At 45.5% G+C, this 19633-nt stretch overlaps 1 protein-coding gene across 8 annotated transcripts in view; it reads right to left on the minus strand.

The window, feature by feature from the left end:
- Nucleotides 1-19633, minus strand: part of LOC109869206 (calmodulin-binding transcription activator 1) — a 435704-nt gene that overhangs the window by 23138 nt on the left and 392933 nt on the right. For 7 of the 8 annotated variants that reach the window (XM_031804278.1, XM_031804275.1, XM_031804274.1 and 4 more), the window contains 3 exons: nt 15471-17776; nt 11926-12052; nt 11475-11609 (listed from right to left, as the gene is read on the minus strand). In XM_031804278.1, the coding sequence (XP_031660138.1) occupies nt 11475-11609; nt 11926-12052; nt 15471-17776 (2568 nt within the window). Of the gene's footprint in view, nt 1-5519; nt 5840-11474; nt 11610-11925; nt 12053-15470; nt 17777-19633 lie in introns of those variants that run through there. The other variant, XM_031804279.1, reaches the window with a different exon arrangement.

Here is a 19633-nt window from a genome sequence, read left to right on the forward strand (position 1 = left end):
GTGTGTCTCCCAGGTGGCTTGTGGCAAACTTTAAACGACACTTTTTATGGATATCTTCTTCTTCTTGCCACTCTTCCATAAAGGCCAGATTTGTGCAATATACGACTGATTGTTGTCCTATGGACAGAGTCTCCCACCTCAGCTGTAGATCTCTGCAGTTCATCCAGAGTGATCATGGGCCTCTTGGCTGCATCTCTGATCAGTCTTCTCCTTGTATGAGCTGAAAGTTTAGAGGGACGGCCAGGTCTTGGTAGATTTGCAGTGGTCTGATACTCCTTCCATTTCAATATTATCACTTGCACAGTGCTCCTTGGGATGTTTAAAGCTTGGGAAATCTTTTTGTATCCAAATCCGGCTTTAAACTTCTTCACAACAGTATCTCGGACCTGCCTGGTGTGTTCCTTGTTCTTCATGATGCTCTCTGCGCTTTTAACGGACCTCTGAGACTATCACAGTGCAGGTGCATTTATACGGAGACTTGATTACACACAGGTGGATTGTATTTATCATCATTAGTCATTTAGGTCAACATTGGATCATTCAGAGATCCTCACTGAACTTCTGGAGAGAGTTTGCTGCACTGAAAGTAAAGGGGCTGAATAATTTTGCACGCCCAATTTTTCAGTTTTTGATTTGTTAAAAAAGTTTGAAATATCCAATAAATGTCGTTCCACTTCATGATTGTGTCCCACTTGTTGTTGATTCTTCACAAAAAAATACAGTTTTATATCTTTATGTTTGAAGCCTGAAATGTGGCAAAAGGTCGCAAAGTTCAAGGGGGACGAATACTTTCGCAAGGCACTGTAGATGGAATCTAATGTCCTGTAGTGATTATTGTACGTTAACGTTTTTTTGTCATGACTATTGTTCTGAAGGCAGCTCTGCAGAGTGGTCACTAGTTGGCACAGCCACAAAGTCATCAATTCAGATTTTAAACCGAACCTTAACCACCCTGCTAACCCTAATGCCTAGCCTTAAATGAAGACCAAAAATACATGTTTTCCATTAATCTTTACAATATAGTACATTTTTACTTTGGAGCTGACCCATCTAGCAGAAATAGCTCAGTTCTGCCTCAAGGACAAGACTCATCCCAACCTGAGTGATTATAGGGGTCAATGAGAGGAAAAGTGCAGTCTATTGATGCAGCTTTTATTATTGTAATTGTAATGTTGCTTTATGTTATGCTCTATATTATTATGGGGCGGCGGTAGCCCGGAGGTTAGAGATGCGTGCCAGCAACCGGTGGGTTACCGGTTCGGATTCCACTGCTGATGGGGGTAAAAATCTGCCGGGGTTGAGCCTGCAACCAGAAGGGTTCCCTTGAGCAAGGAACTAATCTGCTCATTGGGCATTTCACCAGCCTCTCCAACCTAATGTGTGTGTGTGTGTGTGTGTGTGTGCGCGCAAGTGAGTGCGCGTGTGTGTGTGTGCGCGCGTGAGTGAGTGCGTGTGTGTGTGCACGTGAGTGCGTGCGTGTGTGTGCGTGTGTGTGTGTCGGGGGGGGGTGAATCAAAGCAGAAGCAGATAAAAACAGAAGACACATTCCCATCTCGAGTGGACTAATGAAGTTTATCCATCTCTAACCTGGTTCGTAACCCCCGGGACCTTCATCACACATGAATTCTGCAGGAGAAAATCCATGTTGCATCGATTGCACAGTAATGGTTAACAAGTACAGTATATATCAGCAGAAAACCAGGAAGTAGGCTTCTCACCTTCTCTCGCAACACATTAGTATTGACTAATGTAAAGCAACAAGTTTAGCTGAGGCTTTTCCTATATCGTTGTATAATTCAGATAGAATCAGATCATTCATGCAACAGGGTTCTTCTACACTCTACAGGATTCTTCATACATAACAATAGAGGGGCAACAAAAAGCCGATGGATGCTTTATACTTCACACATAAGCCTGTTGAGCGACTCCTAATATGACAGTCCCGCTTGACAAGGTTGGAAATAAGCTAACCAGGTAGCATGCGCCTGACCTCGTGGCATCAGTCCAGCTCCAGAGGTGAAGCAGCTCAATTTCAATTCAACGTCAAGACTGACGAGGCACTCTATATTTCAGACTGCTCTGCTCTCACAAGCCAGTGAACTGCCACGAGAAGAGACGACAAAGGGGAATTACGGCTTGGTATCTGTTATTACAGGAAATGACAAACGTCTGCTGTGCTAAATACTACACAAAACCTATGATGATATCAAACGTGCGCTGTAGAGTGTAGCACAGAAGGTATCACACTATACCTGTACACGTACGGCGATGTCCGAAAGTATTCACACCCTTGATAACGATCAGAAATAATGACTGTATTCAATCTATAGTTCAAATACTGAGCTATATTGTATGCTCAAAAAAATGGGGAAATTACATTATTTTATGCTCATAATATTGCTCGGAGAAAGAGATTTTGTTTAACAAGAAATAAACATCTAAAAAAAAGTAGGGGTCAAAATTATTGACACCCCTAAAGATTCTTAGAAATAAAGTAGTCAAAAGTTTGGTATTTGGTTCCATATTCCTAGCACGCACATCAAGCTTGTGGCTCTACAAAATGGTTGGATGCATTTGCAGTTCGTTTTGGTTGTGTTTCAGATTATTTTGTGCCCAATAGAAATTCATGGTAAATAATGTATTATTTTTTTGAATTCACTTTTATTTTAAATAAGAATAGAATTTGTTTCTAAACACTTCTACATTCATGTGGATACTACCCATGATTACACATAATACTGAATGAATTGTGAATAATGATGAGTGCGAAAGTTGCACTGAGGGTCAAAGATCAGACCCCCAAGACATGCTAACCTCCCCTGTTATAGTTAATGGTGAGAGGTTAGCATGTCTTGTGGTTATAGTCTTTGACCCTCTGTAACTAGCCCTACAGTGTTCTATTCATAACACCAGGAAAATGCTATCCTAAAGAAGACACATGGAATGACACTATGATAAATGACAACACAATACCCTTATGCAGCTGTATGAAGGCACAGCTCACACTTGTTAGTCAGCTAAACAGAAGCAATTTCTTAATCTTTCTTAAAATGTTTGGATTGTATCGCTAGATATTACTGTATTGTTGGAGCTAGAAACATAAGCATTTCTCTGCACCTGTGATAATATCTGCAAAACGGGGTGCGCAACCAATAAAAATTGATTTGATTTAAATCACTGCATGTTTCACAGCAATGTAAAGTCACCTGTCTGTGTCAGTAATAGTTCTGACTTGTGGTATGATATGACAGCATCTTGATATGATAGTCCCCCACTGCTATGTGTTGGAAACACACAACTATTGACAGTACACTGTGCTCAGCCTGAGTAAACGGTAACAGTAAGGGGTTAGCTATTAATATTTACCAACAACTATAACTTATGGTAGAGCTATTGAAGAGGCACACAGACACATTTGCTAAAAAAGTTTTATGTGTGGGAACTTGAATTGGGTTATCACAAATTGCCTTAAGGGGAGGCAAAGAGAGAAGACACAAATTGCCTTAAGGGGAGGCAAAGAGAGAAGACACAAATTGCCTTAAGGGGAGGCAAAGGGAGAAGACACAAATTGCCTTAAGGGGATGCAAAGAGAGAAGACACAAATTGCCTTAAGGGGAGGCAAAGGGAGAAGACACAAATTGCCTTAAGGGGATGCAAAGAGAGAAGACACAAATTGCCTTAAGGGGATGCAAAGAGAGAAGACACAAATTGCCTTAAGGGGATGCAAAGAGAGAAGACACAAATTGCCTTAAGGGGATGCAAAGAGAGAAGACACAAATTGCCTTAAGGGGATGCAAAGAGAGAAGACACAAATTGCCTTAAGGGGATGCAAAGAGAGAAGACACAAATTTCCTTAAGGGGATGCAAAGAGAGAAGACACAAATGGCCTTAAACGTAATGCATAAAGAGAAGAAACAAATGAGTCATGTTCTCCAAAAAGCCAATTCCTCCCTCCACAGGTTCCATTTCTGTAAAGCCATGCCCAGAGGCTGGCCATTCCCAGGTAAGCATTTCCACTTCACTGGAGCTGCTCTCATTCTATCAACCATTTCTGAAAAGACAAACTCCTGCAGCAGTACATTATTACAATTGCATTTGAAACAAACTACGGTAGGCACATTATAATAGCTTCTCTGGTTTCTGTGTTGCTATCATTAGTTTAACAAGAATTGACATCTGCCAATGTCCTACAGGATAAACTGACTGCAACATGCCACTCTGAAGTTCTGTTCTACTTTTCACATAGTCAATACATGCAGTCATGTGACACCAACTCGACAGGGCTCTTTAGAGGGTAAAGAACTTGACTTATATTTTTTGCAGAGGGGGAGAGTAATAGGCTACCTTCGGAGTTTACATTAAAATCAACAGACTGTTACAGTTATTAAACATGACGGGAATAGCTCAAATAACATGATACTAAGTGAACTGCATACTTTTCGCAAATAGACGCGCGCTAATGTCGCTGTCCAATGACCCGTGGTGCTGAAAACGTCCTCGAAGACTTTACAGAATAAGCTACGCGAGCGCTCATTTTGCTATCCACTGCATCGTGTTTCTTAAATTCAAAAGCAAGTTGACCAGGAGGGCTACAGCAGGCTACCTTTTGCGTGCTTACTTGATGCTAGAAAACTAATGAATAGTAACTGACTTCTTTAGTTCTCGTGTGCTCATAATACAGACCATACAACGAGACAAAAACCAGTTTCACAACTGTGGCATGTTGTAAGATGTATATGATTTAGCGACCGAAGCTAAAAAGATGGCATGACCGAACAACAGGATGCGACAGCCACCTTGCCTGACTCCTCGATACTTTTAAATCACATGATCAACAAGAGGAGGGGGGAATGCGCTATTAGAAACATGTGAAAAGCTATTTAGTAACAAAACCCTTCTGCAGAATATCGCTGAAGCCATGAGACAAAGTATTTGAATTGTCCAATCATCAAAAAGGCATCTCTAGTAGTTGTATCCTAACAACTTCCTTCACCTACACGTGAAAGCAGCACCGCCTGTCACCGCCGACAGTTTCAGGCTTTTGGTAACCTACCTGGCTTTTTGAGTAAGACTTATGCTGTGAAACCATGCTACCATTTAAAGCCTATGCATGTTCAGGATAGTGCTGGAACCAATGATAAGCTTCAGTTTAATTGACTATGCAAATAAAACAGAAATGGGATATGATGAGACAGATTGAAAGAGTACAGTGGTAGTTCCACACGAACTACTCTACTGTTACAGTGTGAAATGAAGGAGCCAGTCACAGACAGTGAAACTAAACATTTTGAGAAAGCACACAAGAAAACATGACCAACAATAGTAAACGACCAGACTGGCTGCTTAACCTGACAGGGTATAACTCGTCTTGAAACAGTACAGAGTTAATATTACAGTCAGCCTTGGAGTAATACCGCTAACGCCTGTGTAACTGAACTTCTCCTGTTAGTCGCCAGTAGATAACACACAGATACACCACAACACCGTCCACCGCAAATATGCAACTAAACACATCTAACCTTCTACTTCATTTTCCATTGGTAGAATCCCCCTGAAAAGCCAAACTGTTTCCCTTCTCTTTAGGAAAAGCAGATGTCATTCACTGGCATCCTGACAGAAGTCCAAGCATGCTGCATTTCAATGATGTGCACAGTTTCCCAATTCCCACAGTTTGTAGGTAATGGATGACGCTATGAGTAAAAATATCCTTGACGTGTAGAAGCTCAATAGAGCACTCATCAACAATAGAACAAAGTGGAAGAGCGAGGGAAGATAGAGAGAGATAAAGACCGCTCACTACTCTTCCCATCATAGCCCCCTCCCCTTCACTTCTTTCTCTCTCCGACCCCCTCCTTCCCCTCCTGTGCTTCTCTCTACTCGGTCCCTCACTAGCCTGCAGTAAAAGAAAACGTATGGCTGCGAGTAGACGTCGTGCGCACGTGCCGCAGGTAAACAGACGCCCTAGTTTTCCCTTCAAGCCGTCGAGCTTTTAAAAGCTCGCGCCAACTTGTCGCTCTCATTACTATTTATAATGTTACTTTAACTTTTTAATTTTCAACTGCCGACCGACACAGAACTGAGGTGGGTAAATGTTTTGTACAATTCGGTTTTTCTCTCGTTAGATTTGATCCTATGGGGAAATATTCGACGCATCCTGATATGTATCCTGCAGCTAGGCCTACTTCGATTCATTGTCCCTGAAAGTGAGTAGCATTCAAAGGATCCGTTATCTCCCGTGGTAAATGTCAGCTCCAGTCTATATCAAAATGATTCATTTGGAGCAAACCGCTTGTTGCTCTGTCTGCGCTAATTTACCGTAGTTAGCCTACCTAACATGCACACGGTGACCATGCATTGTGTAGACTACCGTCAGTCCTTTGGTTTGTTATGCGGGTAGGTAGATAGTTTTACTACAGCTCTTTACTTTCAGATTAGATGGAGAACCAACCGGTGAGGTTAGCAGCTCTGTGTGGCTTAATTTGGCGCGCACTGTCTTCCTAACGAACCAGTACACGATTAGCGAGTGCTCACCGGGACCGTCCAGGGCCATGGACAGAGAATGATTAGTGGGTAATAGCCTGTTCTGCAGCCCAGATCTCAGTGTTTTCTGTCCTGCCCATGGCTCCGTACCTGCAGTGCTGCAGAGGAAAGGAAAAGCGCCCCTCCCCCACTCTGCATTATGACAAATCAAGGAAGGCAGGAAGCTGTGTACGTAACATTAGCACATCATAGCACAGTTTCAGAATGAACGGATAAGGGAAAGAGAGCCCAATAGCTTTAGCTTATACCCTACTGCAAATTTAAACTCTTGTTATTATTATTAAAGAATGGGAATTAAATGATGTAGGTTAATGAGAATTATGGATCAATACAGGCACACAAATGGTTAAGTGTCGCATTACATATATAGTAGCTCTGGAATGGTGTCTTTTCTAGGTTACGTTTATCTGTGCTGTAGCGCGTGCAAAATGTCATTAAATGAAGCATGTAAAGGCAGCGGTATACAATGCATTAGGTGGACATATGAACATCTATATCCTACTATATTCTTTATTTTAATAGAATACATTTTGCAGCAGTAAAATGGCTACATATTCACTGAGTGAACAAAACATTATGAACACCAGCTCTTTCCATGACATAGACTGACCAGGTGAATCCAGGTGAACGTTATGATCCCTTATTGATGTCACTTGTTAAATCCACTTCAATCCGTGTAGATTAGGAGGAGGAGACAGGTTATAGAAGGATTTTTAAGCCTTGAGACAATTGAGACATGGATTGTGTATATTTAAGTGCTTTTAAATGGCGTATGGTAGTAGGTGCCAGGTGCACCGGTTTGTGTCAAGAACTGCAACGCTGCTGGGTTTTTCACGCTCAACAGTTTCCCGTGTGTATCAAGAATGTGGCACCACCCAAAAGGACATCCAGCTAATTTGACACAACTGTGGGAAGCATTGGAGTCAACATGGGACAGCATCCCTGTGAAATGCTTTTGACACCTTGTAGAGTCCATGCCCCGACAAATTCAGGCTATTCTGAGGGCAAAGGGCAGGTGGGATGATCCTGGATGATACTATTGTATCACCTTGTTCTTTTTTGTCTTGTCACTAAGGTTACTGACAAATAGTATGTTAATCATACCAGCCACTGCAGTCCCGCGTAAACAGCATTAAGAAAACCACAATCTATCCACTTTGATTTACATTGAGTTGAGTGTTTCTTAAATAGAGCATTGCAACAATGTAGTATGTAAAACAAGCATTTGTAGCATTTCGCTACACTCACATTAACATCTGCTAACCATGTGTATGTGACAAATAAAATTTGATTGAAAGAAAAGGGGGAACTCGCATACCTTCAGTCCTGCCAGGTTTATGGAAAAAAAGGACTACTAAATAGAAAGGAAATCTCCAGCACACAAACAATTGCTATGTTGAGTTTTTAAACATGAATGGATCAACTGACACCAGTCTGAATCACTTTCTCTCACCAATCATCTGGATCCAATCTGAATCAATTCACCTGACCAAGGGACCAAGGGATGGCCTGTTCAACCACCCAGGCTTAGGTTGCGCCCCACATGCTACCCTATTCCACACATAGGACTCTGGTCAAAAGTAGTGCACTATATAGGGAATAGGGTGCTATCTGGGACTATACCAGCTGCTTCAGGGCTCTGTCGATTCAAGCAGGATGAACTTAACAAACACCATGTAGTATTTATAAGTATCATCAGGACAGGCATGAGGCAACAGAGTCGTATATCTGAAAACCCAGCATGAAATCTTTGGACATGAACAGAGTGGAAAAATACATCAAATAAATGATTACCATACATGGCAAAAGAGAGGATCCAAAATAACCGGCAAAATGCAACCACAACCACAAGCCAATGCCAATAGCAAGATAATATCAAGGCAGAGAGCGGGAGTAGGGAAAGGGTTAATAGAAGTAGTAAGGTAATAGATCAGACTCTGTTTTCCCTCAGCTCCTTAGCTTACTGTGGAGTGTAGAGTAGTGAGACTGGTTCTATGAATGGACCTGTGAGACAGAGAGAGTAGTGAGACTGGTTCTATGAATGGACCTGTGAGACAGAGAGAGTAGTGAGACTGGTTCTATGAATGGACCTGTGAGACAGAGAGAGTAGTGAGACTGGTTCTATGAATGGACCTGTGAGACAGAGAGAGTAGTGAGACTGGTTCTATGAATGGACCTGTGAGACAGAGACAGTAGGGTGAGTGTACTGTATGAATGGACCTGTGAGGCAGATAGAGTAGGGTGAGTGTACTGTATGAATGGACCTGTGAGGCAGATAGAGTAGGGTGAGTGTACTGTATGAATGAATGGTGGAGAGATACACTGGTTCCGCCGCACCACGTCTGCCTGGGAGCCGGTGGTTCTTGATTATTCAATCCCACTCCCTCAAGGGGCGTCTGCAATGCAGCTGTCCCGTCAGCCCACTCCTGTACTCTCCTCCCCTCTCTTCACCATGCCCTACTTTAGCCTGTCAATGCACAGTCACACACACACTGCAGTAGCAACACTCTCTCCCAGCTCAGCTCCACACACACACACACACACACACACACGCGCACGCACACACACACATCCCTGCAGTGTCTCACTCTATTGCAGTCTAAATATACTAATTCACAAGACTTCCTGCTGCGAAGCGCTTGAGCCCGAGTCTTCATTGTGCAGCCAATCTAAATTCCCATGTGTGCCGAGCAACATACACTCACATATGTCATAGTGGTTCTAGGAGATCTATTTGCAGTAATGCCAAGACTCTTAACATCCATGATCAACTTAGTTGATTCACTGCAGCTATTCGATATTGATCCTGACATGTCTATCAGAACACAATAGCATCGTCTGAAAGACACAGGACAAGGACTGGTGCTCTTCATGGTTCTGGGCCATGGTCCAAATCAAACCCAAGATGAACTGAGTTTCTACTACAGTTGATCCACTGCAATTGGGTCGTTCCACGAACGGAGTGCCGGTTCATTTTGATATTTGAAGTCGAAATTGTGCACCAATATTGAAGGTTGAAAGGCCATTTTATTAAACCAAGTGCCCTTCAATATAGACCACATGAAGAATTCATTCAATCAGATGTTTTATGTATGAATAAAGACTTGCTTAAAGTGTGGAAATGCTGCATTTAGACATGTCCCTCTGTGACTTCTAGGAAGATTGTAACCCACTTAACCCCAACATGTCTCCATGTTTTATCATTACTGTAAAGACCCCGTTATTGTTTTTTTTGACAAAGTCATTTAAGTTATTTCATGTGCTTCATCTAATCACGTGAAAGGTCTGTCCCTCGTTTTAATGTCAACCCTGTCGCGTGAACTGAACTCTGGTTTCAATATGGTGTAACGATATGTGCATCTTTTTTCATGTTCAAAAGAAACATTGAATCTCTAAAAGGCAAATGGTCATGTAAAAAGCAAGAGCTGGTTCTACTGTTTCTGGCCATTTTCTAGTGTTTTGTGGTGGAAAACTGAGGGCGTCAAGCACAACACGTCAACCCTGTTCCCCATAGATAGACAGGCTAGAATTTCTTAAGCAATTACAATTCATTTGTAATTGTAATGAAGCTTGCATTCAATTGCCCCTCCCTGTTGCACACAACAATCTTCCATTTCCCCTGACATGGGATTTATGGCTGGTTGAATCGTTAACCCTGTTACGGTCAACCCTGTGACTTTATGTGGCACTTAATAGTCTCTCAGTGTAGTCATTTTGGTATTAACCTCTTGAGATGGGAAAATGTGTTTTGTATTATGTTGAACATGTGCTCTGTATGGCAGAATGTTAAAACTAGGTGAAATAAAATCTTTACACTACCCAAAAGGTACTCATTTGACCCAACTATTGATCCTGACATCAGAAAACATTGAAGACACTAGTGTTCTCCATGGTCCTGAAATAAAACCTGATCCCAAGATCCCAATGGAGTTGACTCACTGCTGCTATCACACCTGATGACTGATGACTAGTGTTCTCCATGGTCCTGAAAGCCCATAATGAAGTTGATTCACTGCAGATATTGATTCCGAAATGTCTATCAGACCACATTATTAACACTACAGGATCCTCTCACAGATACAGGACAACAGGACAAGGACTAGTGCTCTCCAATGTACTGAAATCCAACTCAATCTTCAAGTAATTACTGTCCATCATGGACCATGGACACGCCACCACACAGCCACATGCCTCTAGAACAGACTCTAATGTAAATGGACAGGTAGTTGTGATTTGTGACACTCAGAGCAGCAACACGACAGCACAGCCGAGAGTCATTTAGGATGAGCCAGCAGATAGCACTTCACTGGTGCCCAGGGCAGAGGGACAGGGAGAGAGAGAGCAAGAGAGAGGGGAAGTAGAGAAAGAGGGGGAAGCGGGGAGAGAGAGAAAGAGAGAGTGGGAAGCAGAGAGTGAGAGACAGGGAAGGAGAACGAGAGAGAAAGAGAGACAGGGAAGGAGAACGAGAGAGAAAGAGACGGGGAAGGAGAACGAGAGAGAAAGAGAGACAGGGAAGGAGAACGAGAGAGAAAGAGAGACAGGGAAGGAGAACGAGAAAGAAAGAGAGACAGGGAAGGAGAACGAGAGAGAAAGAGAGACAGGGAAGGAGAACGAGAGAGAAAGAGACGGGGAAGGAGAATGAGAGAGAAAGAGAGACAGGGAAGGAGAATGAGAGAGAAAGAGACGGGGAAGGAGAATGAGAGAGAAAGAGAGACAGGGAAGGAGAACAAGAGAGAAAGAGACGGGGAAGGAGAACGAGAGAGAAAGAGAGACGGAAGGAGAACGAGAGAGAAAGAGAGACAGGGAAGGAGAACGAGAGAGAAAGAGAGGGGGAAGCAGAGGGAGAGAGAAAGGGGGATTCAGAGAGAGACAAAGAGACACAGAAAAACATAGTGAGGCAAAAAGAGAGAGGAAGATAGACCGAGATATCTTACCGTCCAGTGAGAGCCAGTCATGTTGTGAAGAGGGCAGTGAGGGCAGAGCGCGGGCTTTGTACTCAAACACCACTGAGTTAGAGATGATCTGGTTACTGGCAGTCACCTGCAGTGTCACCAGCCCAGTGTCATGAGCTGTGGACAGAGACAGACAGAGGGAGTCCGAGTCAGACGCTTCACTGATAACTGCTACAACTCCAACGCTCCTGACTCTAACCACCTGTAGAACACATAGGAACATTATATTCTTCTTCTTGAAACTTCTCAGTGGCCAGGGACACAATCTCAACTGAGGAACAGAGACACAAGTAAAGACCTTCGTGTAATGTATGCTGATCTAAGTCTAAAAGATAACGACTGATATCCCTGGTAGGTACAGTACACGGTGTTTCCAGTTTAACCCTGGTGGAAGGACCAGAGGGTGTGTCAAGGCCAGGCCACTGAGACTTACCTGGGCAGTAGCAGCGCAGCACCCCAGGCTGGATGAGAGAGGCAGGGACAGATATCTGATCAAACAGGCAGCTGTAGTTAGAGCTGGCCTCCTGCCATGGACCAGTGATGAGCACCTTCACTCCTCCCTGAAACAGATAGCACACAGACTCACAGCGCGGGAAACTGGATCATCTGGACCTATACTGGGTATTAGGGAGCAAGTGTGAATTTGGCCATGATTTAATGTCATGCTGCCATCTTATGGAGAGTAGTAGGAATAACGTGAACACAGGGACATATTCTCAAACTGCTGCCACCTAGCGGTGGAAGAGTGGCATTACACAACCGTTTATTGTCTCTGCTATATTTACTGCGTTGCCGTCCTGTGGTTGGACAGTGATATTACAGCCATTTTTCTGTCTGACCAAAGTGGTTGCCATCTTGTGGATGAACAGTGTCATTGGCGTTAAAACGAAGTTCTCTGTACATACAGTCCACTCCCCTCCCTTACTCATTTACTTGGACAGTGAAGCTAAAACTTTTAATTTGGCTCTATACTCCAGCATTTTGGGTTTGAAATGTTTTATAAAAAGGTGACAGTACAGATTGTCACTCTTTATTTGAGGGTATTTTCATACATATCTGTTGTACCATGTAGAAGTGAAAGCACGTTAGACTATCTAGTCCCCCCCATTTGAAGGTGTCATAAGTATTTGGACAACTTCACTTCTGGTGTATTCAATTTGGTCAAAGGTTTAGTATTTGGTCCCCTATAGCACAGAATGACTACGTCAAGCTTGTGACTCTGCAAACTTGTTGGATACATTTGCAGTTTGAGGCATAAATAAATACATAAATACAGAGGCATAAATATCATACCCCCCAAAAATACCCCCATGTCTTGGGGGTATGCTAACCTCCCCTGTTATTGTAATGGAGAGAGATTAGCATGTCTTGGAGGTATGCTAACCTCCCCTGTTATTGTAATGGAGAGAGATTAGCATGTCTTGGAGGTATGCTAACCTCCCCAGTTATTGTAATGGAGAGAGGTTAGCATGTCTTGGAGGTATGCTAACCTCCCCAGTTATTGTAATGGAGAGAGGTTAGCATGTCTTGGAGGTATGCTAACCTCCCCAGTTATTGTAATGGAGAGAGGTTAGCATGTCTTGGAGGTATGCTAACCTCCCCTGTTATTGTAATGGAGAGAGGTTAGCATGTCTTGGAGGTATGCTAACCTCCCCAGTTATTGTAATGGAGAGAGGTTAGCATGTCTTGGAGGTATGCTAACCTCCCCAGTTATTGTAATGGAGAGAGGTTAGCATGTCTTGGAGGTATGCTAACCTCCCCAGTTATTGTAATGGAGAGAGGTTAGCATGTCTTGGAGGTATGATACTTTTGGATCTGTAACTTTCTCACTCATCATTATTCACAATTCATTCATGATTATCGGTAATCATGGCAGCATCCACATTAATGTAAAAGTGTTCGAAAATATATTGTATTCTTATTTACAATAAAAGAGTCTCCAAAATGACACAATACATTATTTACCATTCATTTCTATTTCCATGGGGTGGCAGGTAGCCTAGTGTTGGGCCAGTAGCCAAATGGTTGCTGGATCGAATCCCCGAGCTGACAAGGTAAAAATCTGTTGTTCTGCCCCTGAACAAGGCAGTTAACCCACTGTTCCCCGGTAGGCTGTCATTGCAAATAAGAATTTGTTCTTAACTGACTTGTCAAGTTAAAAAACAAATATATATAAAAAATATTTAAAAAAGACATGTTTGCCCATGGAAGAAATGCCCAGAAAGGGACTTTTTGGACCTGAATGTCAGAACATTCAGGAGATAAAGGTGCTCATAGTTGACCTATTCTGCATACCCCAGCATACCATGAGACATCCAGGTCTTCATCACTGGGAAATAGAAACGGTTGATATTATTTAAAAGCTTACTGGCATTACACAGACTCTACTCTTTGTTTTGTACTTTATTGAGCTGCCATCCTGTGGTTGAACAGTGTTACTGGCATTACACAGACTCTACTCTCTTTTTTGTACTTTATTGAGCTGCCATCCTGTGGTTGAACAGTGTTACTGGCATTACACAGACTCTACTCTCTGTTTTGTACTTTATTGAGCTGCCATCCTGTGGTTGAACAGTGTTACTGGCATTACACAGACTCTACTCTCTGTTTTGTACTTTATTGAACTGCCATCCTGTGGTTGAACAGTGTTACTGGCATTACACAGACTCTACTCTCTGTTTTGTACATTATTGAGCTGCCATCCTGTGGTTGAACAGTGTTACTGACATTACACAGAATCTACTCTCTGTTTTGTACTTTATTGAGCTGCCATCCTGTGGTTGAACAGTGTTACTGGCATTACACAGACTCTACTCTCTGTTTTGTACATTATTGAGCTGCCATCCTGTGGTTGAACAGTGTTACTGACATTACACAGAATCTACTCTCTGTTTTGTACTTTATTGAGCTGCCATCCTGTGGTTGAACAGTGTTACTGGCATTACACAGACTCTACTCTCTGTTTTGTACTTTATTGAGCTGCCATCCTGTGGTTGAACAGTGTTACTGGCATTACACAGACTCTACTCTCTGTTTTGTACATTATTGAGCTGCCATCCTGTGGTTGAACAGTGTTACTGACATTACACAGAATCTACTCTCTGTTTTGTACTTTATTGAGCTGCCATCCGGTGGTTGAACAGTGATATTACAGTTCATTCAAACTACGTTGATATGTACAGGTAACTGCCAAAACAAAGGAAACAACAACATAAAGAGTCTAAATAGGGCATTGGACCACGAGCCAGATCAGCTTCAAAGCGCCTTGGCATCCATTCTGGAACTCTGTTGGAGGGATGCGACACCATTCTTCCACCAGAAATTCCATTATTTGGTGTTTTGTTGATGGTGGCGCCGCTCCAGAATCCCGTAAGTGGTCAATTGGGTTGAGATCTGGTGACTGAGACAACCATGGCATATGGTTTACATTTTCATGCCCATCAAACCATTCGGTGACCTGTGGATGGGGGTATTGTCATCCCATGAGTGCATAGCAATGGTAGCCAAAATATTGAGCAACTGGGCCAACCAAGCATTTGTTTCTGTACTTTTTACAACCTTGGATTGAACCCGGGTCTGTAGTGATGCCTCAAGCGCTGCAATGCAGTGCTTTATAGAGTGGCGCCACTCTGGAGGCCTCCAGCCCACCATTTTTATAAATGACCCTAAGCATGATGGGATGTTAATTCGTTGGTTAGAAATTGCTCAGGAACCACACCTGTGTGGAAGCACCTGCTTTCAATATACTTTGTATCCCTCGTTTACTAAAGTGTTTCCTATATTTTGTCAGTTCAGGTTGGTTGAAGGAGATCCATTATTTCTGTCTGACCAAAGTGAAACTTCAGAAAATGCCTCTCTGTATGCGTTTACCCAATCACAACTACAAAACTATGTTGTAACTACATTTGGTAACTCAACTGGAGTGTAATGCTTTGTGAAATAAGGAGTACATGCACTGCTAGCGTGGTGGAGGCTCACCTCAGGGTAGGACCACTCGGGCGAGTAGTCAGTGACCATGAAGAGTCTCCCTGTGGCCTGCAACATCCCCAGAGCCCCGTGGGCCACGGCTGCAGACACCACCTCCGCCACGTCCATGTATGCCAGAGAGCCTGACTCCGTCCCTGCACCCCCAGCCCCGGCACCCAGAGACTGAGGGCTGCAGCAGGGCTGGAGACAGAGCTCTGAGGGGCTGTATCCTGCCCCCCGGGCCCCTCCTACCCCTCCGTCCTCCTGGCCCTGCTGGGGAGCCCCACTAGGCGTGGCCTGACCCTCTGAGCCGTGGTTGGCCACCAGCTGGTGGTTGTAAAGAGCTCCCCCGGCAGCCATGTTGGTTCCACTACCGTCCACAGAGATGAAGTCATTTATGAGGTCAGAGAACTGGTTTCCAAAGGAGATGTCGAAGTGGTCCAGGCTGATCTCCATGCCTCCCCCTCCTGCTCCCCCGTTAGAGCCCGATCCGCCCAGGCCCTGGTGGGGCCCCACGGTGTTGTAAAGGCCCTGGACCATCCCAGCCCCCTGGAGGAGGGGCTGCAGCTGCTGCTGCTGCTGTGAGCGGTTGCTGCCGTCGTTGTTGATGCCATTTCCGTTATGCATGGTCACTCCTTCCCCTCCTCCTCCGCCTCCCTGACCTCCTCCACCGTTGGCCTGCTGCAGGTAGTGCTCTGTCCCTCCTCCCTCTGGGTTGCCTCCTCCACAGGCCTGGAGGTGATCCCCAGGCTTCAGTAGGCCCTCTCCATTCTCTGTTCCCCCTGCCTGGCCTGAGCCCACGCTGCCTGGTTGCTCCAGACCCACCACCTCCTCATGCTCTGGCCCCAGCCCAGGGAAGCCCCCCTGGTACTGTAGAAGCTGGAGAGACCCAGGCCCCTGCCCTGGCCCCTCGGTGGGGGAGCCCCCGTTGCAGTTGGCCCTGTGGTGGCTCTGGTGGTGGTGATGGAGGTGGCCGTTAATGCCAGGGGAGTCCGTCTTGACCACCTGCAGGCCCATGTAGGCTGTGGAGTCGTGGGAGTTGTGCTCCATCAGATGAGTCTTCTGGCCCATGGAGGACCTGCCCTGCTGGGCCTGGCCGGACTGCTGGGTGTCCTGGAGGAAGAAGCTGGGCGAGTGGCTCTGGTGGGAGAGGTGGGGGCTGTTCATAGCCTGGCCATAGCCCACTGACCCAGCCCCGGAGGAGTATTCTTGCTTGGCATCGATGGCGCTGAAGTCCATCTGCTCCAGGGTGGTGCTGGGGCTCAGGCCTCCTCCAGAGGGCAGCAGAGAGCCAGCCGGGGTCAGGCCGAGGGAGCCCTGCGCTGAAACAGTCCCAGAGGAACCAGCTCCACCTCCTCCACAGCTCACCACCGCCCCCACCTGATAGCCCTGCTCTGTGGCCAGCTGCTGCTCGAAGGACATGTCCTCCGTCTTGATGTTCTTCACCAGAGCAGAGTTGAAGCTGTATCCAGAGTCTGACATGGATGGAGAGCGCTGCATACTGCCGTTGGTGCCATTGGAGGAAGAGGAGGAAGAGGAGGAGCTGCCGCCCCCCTTCAGCCTGCTGCCCCCGTAGGTCTGGCCCTGCTTGGGGTTGTTGAGGAAGCAGTCAGGGTCAAAGTTCATGGTGGTCTCAGGTATCTTCATGCCTCCGGCATCCAGGCTGCTGGACAGGACCAGCTCCTCAGACACACCGGCTGCAGACAGCATGGACAGCCCATCTGCTCCCCCTGCCCCCCCGGGATCCTCCCCAGCCCCTCCGCTGGGGAAGGCAAACTTGTGGTTGTCTGCCACCACACCGGACAACACCAGTCCCTGGGAGGCTGCGTCGGGGCCCATGAGGTGGGCGTTGGGGCCCCCATTGGGGGACATGCTGTAGCCGGGGTCCCCGGTTACCTCGGACATGAATACACTCTGGGACAGGCTGGACAGGACGGAAGCCACGTGGCCCATGCCCGTCACCACGGGACTGTCAGCCATGTCTGGGTCGCTGTTCAGCCCGCTGCTGATAGACACGGGGGAGTTCTGGGTGGTGTCAGGGACCTCCACCTGGTTGGTAGAGGACACCTCCGTGCTGTTCTGGTGCAGGAGAACAGGCTTGGGAATCTTGCCGTTGCGTTTCTCCCTGGCGCTGCCCCCTCCCCCTCCATAACTTTCCCCCCCCCCTCCATGGCTGCTGTGCTCGGTCTTGCCCTCGGACACGTCGTTGTTCTGGACCTCAGAGTGACCGCTGCTGTAGCCTCCACGGGGGTCCACCTTGGGGGAGATGATGCGGTGTTTGGCACTGTTGCACTTGTGGTGCACACTGCTCCCTGCGCCTGTTAGAGGGAGATAGGAGAGGTTACTGAGAGATAGCTCTAGGTACATCAGTCATTTACAAAGAATGCAGAATAGTACAGTGAATCTCCACTTGTCACTTAAATCTCGCTGTATTGATTACTTTCATTTGACTCCTGGGACTCTTTCATACTGTTGCTTGTGCCTGTCCTTTTCCCCCGTCAACGTTACGACTGCGGGAATGTCTGTAATCACCTGTCAAACGCACCCCGGTACTGGCTGAAATGGGTTGAATGGAATACAATGGCTACAAGAATATTAGTCGGAGATTTAATGAACCGTCTCGACACGTCACAAGAAAGAGAAGAAAGATAACTTTATTTTAATGGGTGTTCATTTTTGGTGGATTTGAAAAAATGTTTCATGAACTGAAATAAAATATCCCAGAAATGTACTACACTCACAAATAGCTTATTTCTTTCAAATTTTGTTCACAAATTTGTTTAATTCCTTGTTAGTGAGCATTTCTCCTTTGCCAAGAGAATCCATCCACCTGACAGGTGTGGCACGTCAAGAAGCTGGTTAAACAGCATGATCATTATAAAGGTGCACAAAAAAAGGACACTCTAAAATGTGCAGTTTTGGCACACAACACATATTTTGAGGGAGCGTGCAGTTGGCATGCTGACTGCAGGAATGTCTACCATAAGCTGCCTCTAACATCGTTTTAGAGAATTTGGCAGTACGTCCAACCGCAGACCAGGTGTAACCACGCCAGCCCGGGACCTCCACATCCGGCACGCCAGCCCGGGACCTCCACATCCGGCACGCCAGCCCGGGACCTCCACATCCGGCACGCCAGCCCGGGACCTCCACATCCGGCTTCTGATCTCAGCCAACTGGACAGCTGATGAAACTGGGTTTGCACAACTGAAGAATTATGCACAAACTGTCAGAAACCATCTCAGGGAAGCTCATCTGTGTGCTCGTTGTCCTCACCAGGGTCTTGACCTGACTGTAGTTTGGCGTCGTAACCGACTTCAGTGGACAAATGCTCACCTTCGATGGCCACTGGCAGGCTGGAGAAGAGTGCTCTTTACGGATGAATCCCGGTTTCAACTGTACTGGGCAGATGGCGCCGTGTGGGCGAGCGGTTTGCTGATGTCAACGTTGTGAACAGAGTGCCCCGTGGTGGCGGTGGGGTTATGGTATGGGCAGGCATAAGCTACGGACAATGAACACAATTGTAATTTATCGAAGGCAATTCGAATGACCAGAGATACTGTGACGGGATCCTGAGGTCCATTGTGGTGCCATTCATCCGCCGCCATCACCTTATGTTTCAGCATGATAATTAAACAGCCCCATGTCACAAGGATCTTTCTGCAGACAATTCCTGGAAGCTGAAAATATCCCCGTTCTTCCATGGCCTTCATACTCACCAGACATGTCACCCATCTTGGATGCTCTGGATCGACGTGTACAACAGCGTGTTCCAGTTCCTGCCAACATCCAGCAACTTCACACAGCCATTGAAGAGGAGTGGGACAACATCCCACAGGCCACAATCAACAAACAGCCTGATCAACTCTATGTGAAGGAGGTGTGTCGCGCTGCATGAGGCAAATGGCTATCACACTAAATACTGACTGGTTTTCTGACCCCTACCTTAAGGTATCGGTGACCAACAGATCTGTATTCCCAGTCATGTGAAATCCATAGCCTAATGGTTTCATTTAAATTGACTGATTTCCTTATTTGAACTGAAATTGTTTCATGTTGCGTTTATATTTTTGTTCAGTGTTGATGCGCTGAAATGAAAGCAACTTTTGAAAATGAACACTCGGATTATAGTGATATTATGTCTGATTGTCTCGATACCATCTACTGCATCTTGC

This window comes from Oncorhynchus kisutch, linkage group LG24, assembly GCF_002021735.2.
Source record: "Oncorhynchus kisutch isolate 150728-3 linkage group LG24, Okis_V2, whole genome shotgun sequence".
Lineage (NCBI taxonomy): Eukaryota > Metazoa > Chordata > Actinopteri > Salmoniformes > Salmonidae > Oncorhynchus > Oncorhynchus kisutch.